This window comes from Pavona decussata, unplaced genomic scaffold (genome assembly GCF_977016875.1).
Source record: "Pavona decussata unplaced genomic scaffold, jaPavDecu1.1 SCAFFOLD_19, whole genome shotgun sequence".
NCBI classification, from domain to species: Eukaryota; Metazoa; Cnidaria; class Anthozoa; order Scleractinia; family Agariciidae; genus Pavona; species Pavona decussata.
Window position 1 is genome coordinate 711,023 of NW_028145442.1, and position 14,673 is coordinate 725,695.

Genomic DNA, 14,673 nt, shown 5'->3' on the forward strand with positions numbered 1-14,673 from the left:
CGTAAATGTAACGGGATTGTTTAGCACCTATTAAAATTGTTCGAAACTTCAAACCGGATTGTGTTTGGCCGAATGGAAAGCTAGGCTTCCTCAGGTGAACGTGGCTAAACAGAGATAGTCGTGATTTGTCCTTCCTCATCGGCCTTTAAGTCGAGTAGCCTATACGAGACGAATCAGTTTCTGCTCTTTTTAAATTAAAAAAAAATCGCTTTATTTAAGTGTCAATGTATTTAGCACAGAGCACTAATTGGGGACACTTTTCCAGATCGAACTGGAATTTAGAAATGTTTGTCTTTTGAGGAGAGGAAAAAACCGGAGTATCCAGAGAAAAACCTCTCGGAGCAAGGATAAGAACCAACAACAAACTCAACCCACATATGAGGGTCATATGACGCCGTGTCCGTGAATCGAACCCGGGCCACACTGGTGGGAGGCGAGTGCTCGCGCCACTGCATCCCAATCCCTCATCCTCTTGGGGAAAGAGCTAAACAAGAGTTGGAAAAGATGCTGCTTTTGCAGGCTGAGAACCCACGCCCACAATGATAACTGATCTGGCGTAAATAAAAGTTAAAATCAAATCACACTTGATACTGAACAGTGCAAAAAGGCTGGACGTGTGATCACCCCAGACGCCACTTCATCGACTGCACTTACTCGCGTCACATGACACGGCGAGCAGAAAAATGCACAAAGTTTACACAACAGCGTCTTAATTAGCTGAAAAAGTTTACATGTCAGTCATCGAGTGAGCGATAGCATGCAAATGAAAAAAATGTTAAAAGCAAAGCAAAGCAAAGAAAAGCAAAGCAAAGCAATTTATACATCTGGGGCCAGTTGTTCAAAGGCCGGATAACTTTATCCTGTGGATAAGTCACTATCCGACAATTTCAATCTGTGCAAAGATTTCAGTATTTCCTCTTGTACAAGCGAATGTGCACACTTTAACCACAGTTAAGTTTGAGAGTGTAAGAAAACCTTGGACAGCGTGAAGTATATTTTAGACCCTGAATAGTGCCTTATCCAGCGGATAAAGTTATCCGGCCTTTGAACAAAAGCATTTTATGCGGTTTTGAAAAACCACCGTGACCTCAATATTAAAAAACAAATTTAAACTCCAAGTTAAGTTTCGAGCTTTTTCAAGTTTCTGTAATTTGCACTGTCCAGTTAAATACATTTTTTCAAACTACCAACTTTGTAATTACCGTACTGTAAATACCTTTGTTAAATTGTAAACAACGTAATATGTACTGTATCATAGCGTTTTGTATATAACTGCAGCTAGGAGAATATTAAAAATTAAAATATATATACAGGGCAGCTTCTGGGGCTCTGGGCTGAGTTGCTCGAAGCATGGTTAGCGCTAACCATTGGTTAAGAGGTATTAAAACCTATAGGTTGTCATGGTGTTTAACCCGGGTTAGCGCTAACCATGTTTCGAGCAACTGGGCTGTACGGCAAACTGAACATAGACGGCTTTAAAATTCCAACTGGCGGGGAAGGAGGTTTTGTTACCAGTTGGCTGCATCTGGTGTAGCGGGATTTGTTTCATGGCGGCTCCGCGCTGTTTCGTATCCGGTCGTTTCACTACGCAGTTAAGGATAAAAATGCGATTATTTCTCATTCTTAAAATGAGTCCGGGTGACAGAAGGAAAGAATTGACTGAAATGCCGTGTAGCGGAAACGACCGGTCGACATCGCCTTCCATTGACTGATAACTTTTTCTATTAATAACTGAATCATTGTATTATGCAATTCCAGGGATTTGATTGGTTTAGCGGTGTATGCCATGGTATATGAGCCATTGTACCATGCCCGAGAAATAGCGACCATTAAATTGTCTTCTGGTTGTTCTTGCAAAGCGAAATCAACAAGATCGATATCTAGCAACATTTCTTGATTGTTTCTAATAAAACGATTATTCCACTCGCCCTTGTTAGATATCAGGGGGCTACACACTAGAGCTTGTAAGTATAATCTAAGTGCACTTGAAACCTACTTTGAGTGTGAAGGGGTAAAACCTACCAACTTGAACTTTACTTAGTGACCATGGAAACTTTCGCAGTTCAAAGAAGCCGAAGTACGCCGCCAAGTATGGCCAACACCACACTTGAGAACGTACTTGACCAATAGGGAAAGGGAAACCAATTGAAAGCCACGTGCTGCGGTGCCAGAACAGATAAACATTTTGCCGTGAACTAAAATTAATTAAAGAAAAAAAATCAAAATGGATGGTTGGAGATACGCCTCGCAGTTTGAGGACTCCATGGAACAGTCTTTTTTGTAAGTAAACATAAAAAAGAAGGAAAAGCCGATTTAAACTTACGATCTTATTTGAATTTCATCTTTACGGACAGCCTGAACCATCGATTTTCAGTTCAGAAGATGTCGCCAGTTCTTTTGTTTTGTCGCCAAGTAATCGTAAACAATGAAGTACCTATGCATTTCCTGTAATGTTAAAACTCTCTGAGTTAAAATTAAAGACAAAATAAAGAGTAAACAACACAAAACGTTTTTCCGTTGTAAAGGCTTCATGATTTTCTGGCGAGCAGTCGCATTTCTGATTTTACCGCGAACGATGATTGACAGCTTGTGCTTCAAGTGTATACTTTGTCACCAGGTGTGAAGCCAAGTTTTCTAAAGTGCGACTTGAGATTTTCAAGTGCACTTGAATCAAGTGCTTACTTGAAACTAACTTAGCTTGTAGTGTGAAGCCAACAATCATCTCATATCCAACGCGCGCTTGTGGTAAAAATCCATCAGTAAATATCAAAATCCTTTACTTAATAAACATTCGGCCATATATTCACAAGCTAGAGAGCACAAGCCATCCATCCACTCAAAAAATCTCCATTTTATTAGCTTAGGTAGAACCTCGTTGCTGGAATAACTAAAATTCGACACAGCGGAACGATGACAGCCTTTAGTAAAATTACACATCTTTACAATAACAAACAAGGAAAATTATATACATCAGAAAACGGAAAATAAATAAGTTATGTAATAAAATCACAGCTACTATGAAAAGAATAAGATGCTATAAATGTTTGACGGTTTTCGTCGAGTTCAAACACCAATTTGGTGATAAAAGTATTGCTAGGTGAAGGAAAAAAAAAAAGCTTGATACCTACGTCATTACATCCTCTAAGTATGGAATAAAATAATTATTAGACCTCACAAATAAATGATATAACAATCACATACATCTAGTAACACACATGGTGAAAACATACACTTTCACTCCATAAATAATTAAGACTTATTTTACGTTTTGCTGGCTTTTCTACAAGCTACGTGTACTTCTCAATTCAGGAAAGCAATGTCACTGGTCGATAACACCAGACAAAGCTCTAGCTTGGTACAAAAACCACACCATGAAAATATACGGTGTATTACCGTTCAATTCCGAACGTAACAGAGGTAATTCATTTACAGTGCGATGCGCCTTTCTTTAGCGAGCTAACGAGGCATTTTTGAAACAAGACCACGAGAAAACCTATATTCTTCTCAGGGATAGTAAACGAACGAACACGCGAGCATGCGCAAAAGTTGCCTCCGCGAGGAGACGCGACGCGTGGCGCGATTTTCGCGCTCGCTCGCGTCTTTGTGTCACTCTGCTATCCCTGACAAAAATGAGACTACTCGTAGTCAGTTTGAAAATCCCTACTAGGCAATCATGATACAAGATCACATCTTCTCAAACTCATTAATAATTCAAAAGCCAAAGACAAAGGAAATCAGGCACCGTGACGTGTTTGGATATCTGATGAAAAACTCCTCGTTTTTGCATCCTTAATTTCTCCTTCAAAATCAGTTTGTTTGAGAAGCTATATCAAACACTCGTCACAGTATTTCATCACAATATCAAAAACCTCGAAGTTCGTCAAAAATACTCCGCTACGCGTCGTATTTTCAACTCTCTTCTCGGTGTTTGATATGTGATGAAACACTGTCTCGTGTTTGATAAATTACTTAAAACGATAAAGAGCACTTTATGGTGTAAAAGGGTCTGAGCTGACCCACTTCTGGGTGGCAATTAACTCAGGACCGTACTCAAATGACAAGCAACATTCGCCATTCCTACAACCATTACGGTGAAATCTGTTCCAAAATCGTAGTCCCCTAGAATCTGTGATCTTTTGGTTGAAACAAAATTTTAAAGAGTCTATTCTAGATATCACTGAAGTCAATAACGTGTCACCAATGAAATTCGTCGAAATAATATAACTTCTTATTTGCTAAGATCCGGGGGTGGGGACACTAAGGCATATCACTGATGGGGGAGGGGGAGGGGGTGAGAGCTGGAGATTTGTTACACCCCCCAAAAAGCCTTTAAGGCTACAACTGGACCTCCAATAAATCCAACGGCCCAGAAGGTAACATCTACTCCACATAAAACCCCTAAAAGAGGCTCTATCAAAATCTTTTCATCAAAAAAGTCCACCATGAAATTTCTACCCCCCCCCCCAAAAAAAAAAAAAAAAAAAAACCAAACAAACAAAAACAACAAAAACAAAAACAAAAAGTATTCCAAACTTATCAATGGGCTTCGCACCTCCACATCACTTCAGTGATATACCCGAAAAGCCCCCGTTCTATCTCAATTTCCACCAACATCCGCCCACTGCTGTTTTAAGAGAATCAGTAAGAAATGTTTCAACATGTGCCATTAAACGAACCTGGCAGCTCTCTAACCATGAAAACTTTTAGGACCGCACCGGTTTTTCAAACTTCATACTTTCAGGATCCTGCAATAGACAAGAAGCAGAATGTACAGTGTACACCGTATTTCCTCTATTACAGTAAGCACCGCAGGAGCTTCTGAAGCCATATAAGAGGGAGGGGCTTATTCAACTTCTTCAACTTGGAATTCCTGTGCTCTGTCAAACTCAATACTGATTAATATTCAGCAACACAACCTATCTTGCATTGTAAGACAATGCAGTTTTAAACAACCTGCAAGGTGAATTTCAAAAGTGTTAAAGACTTAAATCCGTGATACACTACACTGCAAGGTGTTCCACTACAAGCGGATGCTATTTTCAAAAAAAATTTATGAAGACTTCCTGCTGACTGGAGTGGTGCAGAGGTGCTCCAGCAAAACAACAAGAAACAACAACAACCACACCACCACCACCACCACCACCAGCACCACTATCACCATCGCCACCAACAACAACAACAAAAACCAACAACAACAAAAAAACATCCTGAAATCTGCGTACATATGATTTTTCAGCTGCTAGAAAAGGTTACCATTATATTATACCGTCAACCCTCACTACTGGCTAAAAAGGCTGAAGTGACAATGACATTATTGATTACCGTTTTAGAGAAACTCTATGTATTCACACTACACTAATGATAAGAGTCAATAAATTGTGATTTGTACAATGAGAATCGCCAGACATTGCTGTTTAGCTCCCATTACTGAAAAGTACACAGGTGACCCTTGTTACAAGTTAGTCATCTCCTTGAGAGAGGTCCTCTTGAGGTAAATCAATTGCTAAGGCTTGAACTATCCAAGGGTCCAACTTGGAGCCTTCACGAAACTCCTCCATCGTTAATTTTCCATCTTCGTTCTGAATAATTATTGAGAAGACAAACAACAAAACGGGGATAAAGGAAGTTAGCATGGAGATGTTGTAGGTGAAGAAATGGTTGCATCTTTACTATCAACTAACATCACAACTGTTTTGTATCAGATCATAAACTGATACTAAAAGTACCCATACGTCTGGTTGCTTAACGATATTTATATGAGTTTTATTTTGTGGGCTACCTGAAAACTAGCTGCCACGTGTTGCAACATTGCACACGTGCTATATAGATAACTGTGTTTTACCTTGGTAAATAAAGCATTTGTCATTATTGTACTCGTAACCAGGTCATGCACTGGCAACGTTGCCAGTAAAACTTAAGGACGATGCCTACTATTGTTACTGTGCATACATTCTGCGCATCTTGAGATACTTGGGTTTCCTATGGGTGGTGCCTACTAATACAGGGATATTTTTGGCGCGGTTTCAAACTATGCGGAGAAAGCAGAACTTAGCAAGTGCTCTTGGTATTTAAAGAGAAAATTGGGGGTAACCATGCATTTTTCAGAGATAATAAAGCTTCAATATGGAAAAAAAAACCTGCCATACATTGCTTTGTATCTTACTGTTATTATTATTATTATTATTATTATTATTATTATTATTATTGCTTAATAATCTCTGAAAAATGCATTGTTACTCCCAATTTTCTTTTGGGATTCCAATAGCCCTTACTAAAATCTGCTTTGCCTGCATGGTCATAAACCGCACAAAAAATACTTCTGTATTAGTAAGCACCATCCATAACCACCTCTGAAACTAGTTTTTATTAACCCTTTCACTCCCATGGGAAATGTCGTATTTTTGTAAAACAGCAACTGTGAACCCCTACACCAACAGTAATACACCAATTAAAAGGTTTTATCTGGGGCATTGTATAAATCATTCCAGCTAAGACTAAGGAAGTAACAGAAGAGAACGAAAAGTGTTTAAAACGAGAAAAGATAAACCTTAAAATACATCTCACTTCTCGTATACACTAGGTATACCCTAAACTATAGCTTAATTTGCAGATCTCAGCACATAGTTTTTTGTCAAATGGTGACTTGGTCTTAAAAGTGTAAGAGGAAAAAGTTGTAATTATGGAGGGATGGTTAATCATGTCTTATGTAGGAGGGGGGTAAAAATTTATGCTTCCATTGTGCAGATCTCTCTAAGATCTGTTTGGTGTCCAAATTTGATACAAATTGACCCAATATTGGGCACGTAATGACTTTTTGTGCCATATGGCACTCTTGGGAGTGAGAGGGTTAAGAGGGATACATTAATTTTCGGTGGGAGCAAGTGCCAACAAACCTTCATGGCTTGAAGCTGCAATTATTTTTTTCAATTTTGGATTAGAAAACAAAGAAGGGTTGAGCGAGTTGAAGTGAGTAAAAAAGCAGTGGAGGAGGGGGGAGTCTGGCTACCGAACACTGTAGACACTCCCCCGACCTATTCACTTTGTCAATCCAAGATTGTGGCTAAACACATAACACATAAATAACCCGATATTCATGTATTAAAAATTGCCATGGTAGATTATGAAGGACTTCCTTCTCTACTAGCAGATTGATTTTTGACAGCCTTCTAATCTTAAGAAACCGTCTAATCACCAACCAAATTTGAGGGGGGGGGGGGGGGGGGGAGGCTTTTCCAATGACAAGCCCCAGAGTTCAGCCATGGATGTCTAACTATTGATACTATACAATAAGATACATATTCTGTGTAGAATTCTCTTGTTTCACTCAAGCATTCCAAATTCCTTCTCCATAATTTTAATACAAACCTTGTCCATCTGTTTAAATATCTTGTCAACTCTTTTTTTGGGAGTGTCTTCATCTTTTGGCAAGTCTATAATGTTACCCTGGAGAGGTGCAGACACAGAAATACAAAGTGAGGCCATTAATTTTTGATTTATTACAGGTGCAAAGAAATAATAGATTAAGCTAAGCTGTAAGGTGCATGTATATCTTGGAAACTGCAACATAAATTACATCCGCATGTATAATTCAAGACTGCATAGCAACGTTACACCATTTTAGAGAGAATTACCTGTAAGTGTGGACAGTACAATGACCTGTGACTTCAAGAGTTACAAAAGGAGTTTGTCTTGAGGAGTCCCAAGGCCCCTTGTGCCAAAAAAATAGGGGCATTGAAAGAAGTTGAGGGGATAAAAGTCAATTTAGTAATCTGTTTGGCTTGAAACATTCTTCTGTGCTATCAAGGGTGCATTTACTTTGTGTCATTCTTAGAATTTATGACTGTTGGAAACTTCCTTTTAATGCTACTGTCCTAGAATATTGTGATCTCATTTTATTTTTTATTTTTTTTAAAGTTGCCGCGTACGTCCAGAGAGAAAATTTTTGGATTTTCATTTTATTAGATAAAAATAAACTTTCCAGTAAGTTCTTACAAACAAAAACAGAATTTTAGGAAAAGAGTGAGTATTTGCCGAGACCTGCATTGATAGCAGTTTTCTTCTTAAAACTGAAGCAGCAATCCTGTATACCCCCGGTAAATATGTTTGAATTATTATTACAGTCAACTCCCGATAACTCAAACCCTCGCCAACGCGAACCAATTTTCCTTTCCTTTCAGGTCATTTTCTACATAATTTTACCCTCGATAACTTGAACTCCCGATAACTCGAACCTTTTTCAATTTCCCTTGAAGGTTCGAGTTAGCGGGAGTCGACTGTATTATTATTATTTACTTGGCTTTTCATTCATCATTTCACTTTTTTCTGTGGGAATACCAAAATGCCACAGCCTGGTGAGAACAGTAAATTAATGTAAAGTTAATAGGACTTACCACCATGCAATAGATTGCTTCCACAATTTCCTGCATTTCATCTCTTGTGATGAATCCATCTTTGTCAAGGTCATACAGACTAAACGCCCCTGAAAGAGAACAAATTCAACCATAAAGTGTATTTAACTAAGTTGATTCAGAGGTAACAACTAACATTCTATAATTTTGTGTACTACATTAACTGGACAAACAGTCTTTTTTCACCAGTGAATTTGTTTTTAGAGTTCAGCCTGAATGACCTTTAAAATGTGACTTTTCTTCCACAGAATTTTCACAAAAACAATCTCAAGACTAATAAAGTGTGTCATGGAAATTCTAAGCATGTAATTTCTGTTCAGTGGATCAACATGTGGTTGATGTTTAATAAAAAGTTAGTTGAGTTCAATTCTTTCTAACTACTCAACTACTGTAGAGAATAAAAGTAACATGGACACACTTCCCATAGATTACCTAGCTTGTATATAAATGTAATTTGATTCAAACAAACACACATAAATACTTACACTCCAATTTTTCATCTAAACTTCCTCTAGAAGTTATTGATAAGGCAGTGATAAACTCTATGAAGTTAATTGATCCATCCTGGAAAAAAACAAAGCAACATGTTCAACAAATTTGTTAGTTTCACAACAATTTAAAAAAGGCTTATGGAGATCTTTGAAGTTATCCCTGTGAACTGATCCTTCTAAAACACATACAGTGTGAACGCTTCTTAAGGATGGAAGGTTAGATAAAATTCAACAATACCCTAAGAAAAGTAATTAGTCACCAAGGCACTGCTGTGTCTAAATTCACTGTGGCTTTCTGTGGTTTAATTTAAGCTGTGGTCATGGTTTTTGTACCACCTTGGGTGAATTTCAAGAAATCAAGATCAACAAAGACAATGTTTTACTATGTGCTAAAGGACCAGTAGTTTTGAGCAGACAGTAAATACAGTACTGTATGTACATGTATATCTAGAGATCAGACAATGACACTGAATCCTCTGCACCTTAATCTTGTCAAGCTGACTAATGAATCCTTATGGATGTACATAATGCTAATATGTCCAGGGTTTTCAAAATGTTTTGAAGTAGGGGTCAGCAACTGGAAGAGTAGGTGGCTGAGACAATTTTGGGGCTGCAAGACCCCACATCCTAGCGGGGTCTGCGGGCATGCTCCCCCAGAAAATTTTGCAATCTAGAAGCTCAGAAAAGCCATTTTCTTCATTCTAGCAACAATTTTAGAGTTAAATACTAATTTATTACCAGTGGCATAGCTGTATTGATTTTCTTACATAGCGTTAATTTTAATGAAAAAGTAGTCAAGGAAACGATGATTTATGAATATTAGCTGCATGTCCTACTTTACAGAGTAACATGAAAATTAAATAAATGCCTTTATCACACAAGTTTGTCTGAGTGTTTCACAAATTCGTGTTTCTTTTGTCCTTAAATGCATGCTGCAAGTCAATTCCATGAAAACACAGTTTTAATTACTCAAATAGCTGACTACCAAAGAAGTTCTGACTGCATTTTTCCAACGCCTTCATTTCCCGTTACTGTTTAGTTTTATCTGTCGAATCAGTTGACCGTAGTATATATTATATTATAAACAACATAGTAATCATGTGGTCAAATGAACAATAATGAACTGAACATGTGGTCAAATGAACAAACTAAAAGAGATTACTCACTACAGTGATTACTCATGTGTGTTGGCCGAATTTTTTCACCTTTAGAACTGATAACTGTGACTTTTTGAAACCCAAAGAAAAAAGAGTATTTACAGTATTTGGTTGTTTCCCTGCCATGCCGTCTGCCATGCACGAAGCGACACCCAAACGAGGCTGGCCCGACCACTTATTTGAAAATCCAAGATGGCTACAGAAAGATGATAATGCGAACGGCACAAAATATAGTGGACGATTTGAACTGTCTTTTAAACAAGCTTACGTCTTATCGCATATGGATTATTGCTGCAAAAATGAGTGTGCCTTCTTAAAGATTTATGGATAACACGCAACGCTGAGCTTGCCTGCCTCAAACTGATAATTGCTATGACCAGAGTAACCGGCAATATGTAATCAAGTAGCCGGCACTGATGTCCCCTGTAAAGTGATGCACACTGTAGATAAGCCAAATGGCTTGATTAACAATGTCCAAGGATGCAATCATTTGAGCAGAGACTGGTCTTTGTCAGCAATTTTTAATGGTACCAGTTTTTTAAGATCCTATGGTCATACTTTCTGACTCTACACTCTGGTATCCAACCAGACAATGGGTAAGTCAGAAATTTGTCTTTCGTTGTTGAGAAGTTCCTGGCAGAAGAACACCATCATATTATGAAACCCTCTGGCCAGTTACAACACACATGTTGTTTCACAAAGTGTTTTCTCAGGCCACTAAAGTTCTAAGCAAACTTTATTTGATATTCAGAGTTTCTGTTTCATTATTATGATATAGATTCATTGAGTGAAAGTACTTACCGAGTTCTTGTCAAAAACTTTAAACACAAAGGATGCAAACTTTGACGGATCACCAAAAGGAAAAAACTGCTGATATATTTTTTGAAATTCCTACATGAAGACAGAAAAGCAATATGTTAATAAAGTGAAAAGATAATTTGTTTATTAATACACAAAGTTTTAGTATGTTTTTGGGGGTCTGACTAGTGTTGATTGTGATAGAAAGGTGTCCCACGTAGAAAGAGAGGGGTGGAGAAATACTCCCAGTTGCTTCAGGCTACAGAAAACAGAGTTATATCTGTAGCAGCTGGAGCTGTAGGTTGCCTGTGGCATCACTGACACAATTTTCTACTGCCATGTAAACAGTACTGTAAAATTGCAAACAATAGTGTCCCCTTCCTGGAAAAAAGCTCCCTTCCTTTAAGCAAAAATTTGAGATATTAGCTCTCCCCCTGGAATAAGTGACTCCCTCCCCACTCCGATCTACATGCACAGTAACTAGATAAACAAAAGTGATAACCAACATGGAATATGATGTTATGAGGAAGACACAAACAGTTTGAACAAATAGTAAATTAGCAACATTGAATATCAAACTTGAAATTAATGTGATGGTTGAAGTAAAAAAAAAAAAAAAAAAAATGCAATGGAATAGCATTTCATCCAGAGAGAGTAGCCATGCTCCTCAAGGCTGTTGCCTACGAAAAATTTCAAGGAACCCACAAGACCAAAAAGCCAAGAAGTTAGGAGCCCAACACATGAAGTGTTATGTGATGCTACAAAAAATTTAGGCACCCAGAGCATTTTCTTGGGCACCCCAGGCTACCTGCCTCCTGTTAGGCAACAGCCTTGTTCCTACATATAACTGCTTCATGCCATTGAAACCATGTTTAGCTCTAGCAGCTGTACGCCACCTGAAGACTCTTCATTGTAAATTTGTTTGTACAACAGTTTGCAACAATTTAAGCAAAAAAAAAAAAACTGTTTAGAATAATTTTTTATACACGCACAGCAGTTGTAAAACAACTGGAATAGAGTGTCGCAAAATTAACTCCATGTCGATGAAATTACACAAAACTCATCAGCAGAAATTCCTGTCGCTGACTTTGTGTTGTCATGGGAAGTTTAAATGGTTTTGATGTTACTTGCCTGAGCACTTCACTCAGTCCTGTTTTATTTAGAGTTTATTACATGGCGGTAAAGATATGAATTATATTTTCAAGTGGTAAAAACAATATTTTATGAAGGAGTGCAGCGAGTGAGTAAAATATTCTTTTTACATGTACAGCTGTAACAAGAGAAAATAAAATTCGCACCATGTAATTTTCGATTTATTATATAGACAATTTTTTTGCTCATCATTTTAATATCCTCACTAGTGAGGATATGGAAAATACGCCACTCGGGTCCCGTATGCAGTTTTGTATGAATTTTACAAGTGGTGAATTTTCCAGTAAAATATTCCTGTCTGTATAATAAATACAGTAATTATTATGTGTGCATTGCAAATTTTCTGTGATACAATCACAGTATGACAATACATGGGTTTAGTTAAAATTTCAAATTTAAAGTTATTTTACCAATGCAAATCAAAGAAAAGAAAACGTATTACAACTGGATAGATGGGAGGCAAACTTATTCCCTTGCAAAGATACTACTCATTCAAATCAAATGTAGCACAACTGAAAGTAATGTGGTGTAGTAGTTAGTTAGTGTACATATAATCTAAAATCTTTTCTAACAGGGGATAATTTATAAAATGTGATTGTAGACATCTGGCATGATCTCAACTGTTTATAAATTCAAAAGGCCTTTAACTTACTGATAAAAATGCACACAAAATGATGCAAAAATAATTTGAGCCTTGTGTGACATTTCTTTTGCTTCTGATTGGCAATAAACATAACATTTATTTCAAAATAGATGTTTAAGTTTTTGAGGATTAAAATTCAGCTAATTTTATCAATGTATAAAGTCAAACTAAATAATATATGAAGTCACTAAAATTAATGCACATTATTACACGCGCAAAACGAAGGCAAATAAACAATCTAATTTTCATGCTGCAAGCAGGGGGAATTTTTTTCAGTTTATCTTATCGATAAAATTTTTATTTAACTTTATCGAAAACCAAACAAGTTTTTGACAATTACGAGATCTGAATCACCGAAGTAGTTTTACAGTAAACTTATCAGTAAATTTAATTCACTCTTTCATTTATTTGTTTTGGTAAGCAGAGTTATCGAGTATACTGAATTGAAATATTGAACTTCTTGCGTCATACAGCTGCATGAAAAAACTTAAGAAGCGAAAACGCGAAAGTATTAATGACAAAATCTACAAGAACGCTTCGATGCATGACAATTACATGTACATAATGACTATTAGTATCCCAAAAACATCCATCGAACACAGTATTGGCCGTCTGTTGTAAACAAAAAACAGCTTGTGTGAGCTCAAGCTTAAACTTTCGCACGGTTAAATACCATATCGAACGGGTTACGTGACATAAGTTATGATCATTTTAAAGGAAATTTACAATTTTCATGTCCCCACACTCAAAACAAAACACGAAATTCGTCAGAAATACAAACAACGTGTGAAACTCTCAGCTAGAATCTTAGCATGTACGATTTCACACTCTCCATATGAACGTATCTCAAATTGACATGACAAGTTTTGTACAAGCTTTCGAATCTACTGACCTCTTGCTTGAGCTCACCAGAAGGGCAATCCTTCATGAAGTCTCGGTACCTAAAGAAGACAAAATAAAGCAATCAGGAGGAGAAATTGTGACATTACACTGTAAGCTTATTGCTATTGAGCTTGCAAGATAGCCAACGCAGAAAAATAATGACAAGATTATTGACAAAAACTTGCTAAGTCTCATTCATTACAAAAACAAAACACAGCGTTTAAGGTTCGTTTTGAAATAATAGAAGAGACTTACCACTTCTGTAGCTCTTTTTTGTCGACTGAAAGAAGAACAACAAAATGCACTCTGAATTAGCGCTAAAGTAAACAAGCAAACGACGATTGCTGACCAAATCAAACACACTACAGAATTCCTTGACATTGACAACGACGTATCAAGAATCGGGAGATTTGAACTTACAATAGGTGCATTTAAGCAGCTCTCGTATTTCTTCTTGGGAAAGTTTACTCCCCTTATGCCCCATAATGAAGATAAAAGGGTGTACTTAAGTTATCAGCATCTCTTTATCATCTGAAAACGGAGGTTTAGACCGCCATTTTTATTGAACTTCCCAGAATCCATCGCGGTTTGTCATGTCGGTATCATGTGACTTCGTGGCCAGTCCGATCCGAGGCCCTCGCCAACGCGAACCAAATTTCGTTTCCTTTCAGGTCATTTTCTATATAATTTTACCCTCGATAACTTGAACTCCCGATAACTCGAACCTTTTTCAATTTCCCTTAAAGGTTCGAGTTATCGGGAGAGGAGCAGGTTATATTCTTAAAATGTGCAATAAAACTACTTGACGTTGTGTTTTGATATTGTACTTTGATTTAGTTTACTTGCAGGAATTTTTTTTGGATGGTGAACTGCTCGCAGGAATTTTTTTTGGCAATTTTCCTTTGCAGGAATTTTTTTTTTGGGAATTGTCACCCCCCATCCCGTGATTTCTAATGGTCCGCCCCTAAAACACAGTCGATGCACTGCTGTAAACAAAGGGAGAAAATCACTGAGCTTCCACAATACTCAAACGCACTATATATATCAGTGGAGCGAAGCATTTGCAAAAACACAGTCGTTATTTAAATACAATTCAAGCCTTTTCAGTATTACTGTGACACGTTGCATAGCCCTATAACACG

General features: G+C 37.4%; 1 protein-coding gene across 2 annotated transcripts; it reads right to left on the reverse strand.

The window, feature by feature from the left end:
- Positions 1–2,831: 2,831 nt before the first annotated feature.
- LOC146486911 (neuronal calcium sensor 1-like) lies at positions 2,832–14,110 on the reverse strand. 2 transcript variants are annotated; one of them, XR_014858163.1, is made up of 9 exons: positions 13,952–14,110; positions 13,787–13,811; positions 13,542–13,590; positions 10,858–10,947; positions 8,894–8,972; positions 8,391–8,479; positions 7,366–7,443; positions 5,194–5,579; positions 2,832–5,151 (listed from the first exon to the last, which is right to left on the reverse strand). XR_014858163.1 is itself a non-coding variant. In XM_085090470.1 (8 exons), exons 1-8 carry the CDS (start codon positions 14,013–14,015, stop codon positions 5,460–5,462), a joined length of 594 nt encoding a protein of 197 aa, XP_084946596.1. In that variant the 5' UTR covers positions 14,016–14,110; the 3' UTR covers positions 2,832–5,459. The 2 variants fall into 2 exon arrangements, 1 of the variants encoding a protein (XP_084946596.1); XM_085090470.1 differs by having other exon boundaries at positions 2,832–5,579.
- Between the last annotated feature and the right edge of the window lie 563 nt (positions 14,111–14,673).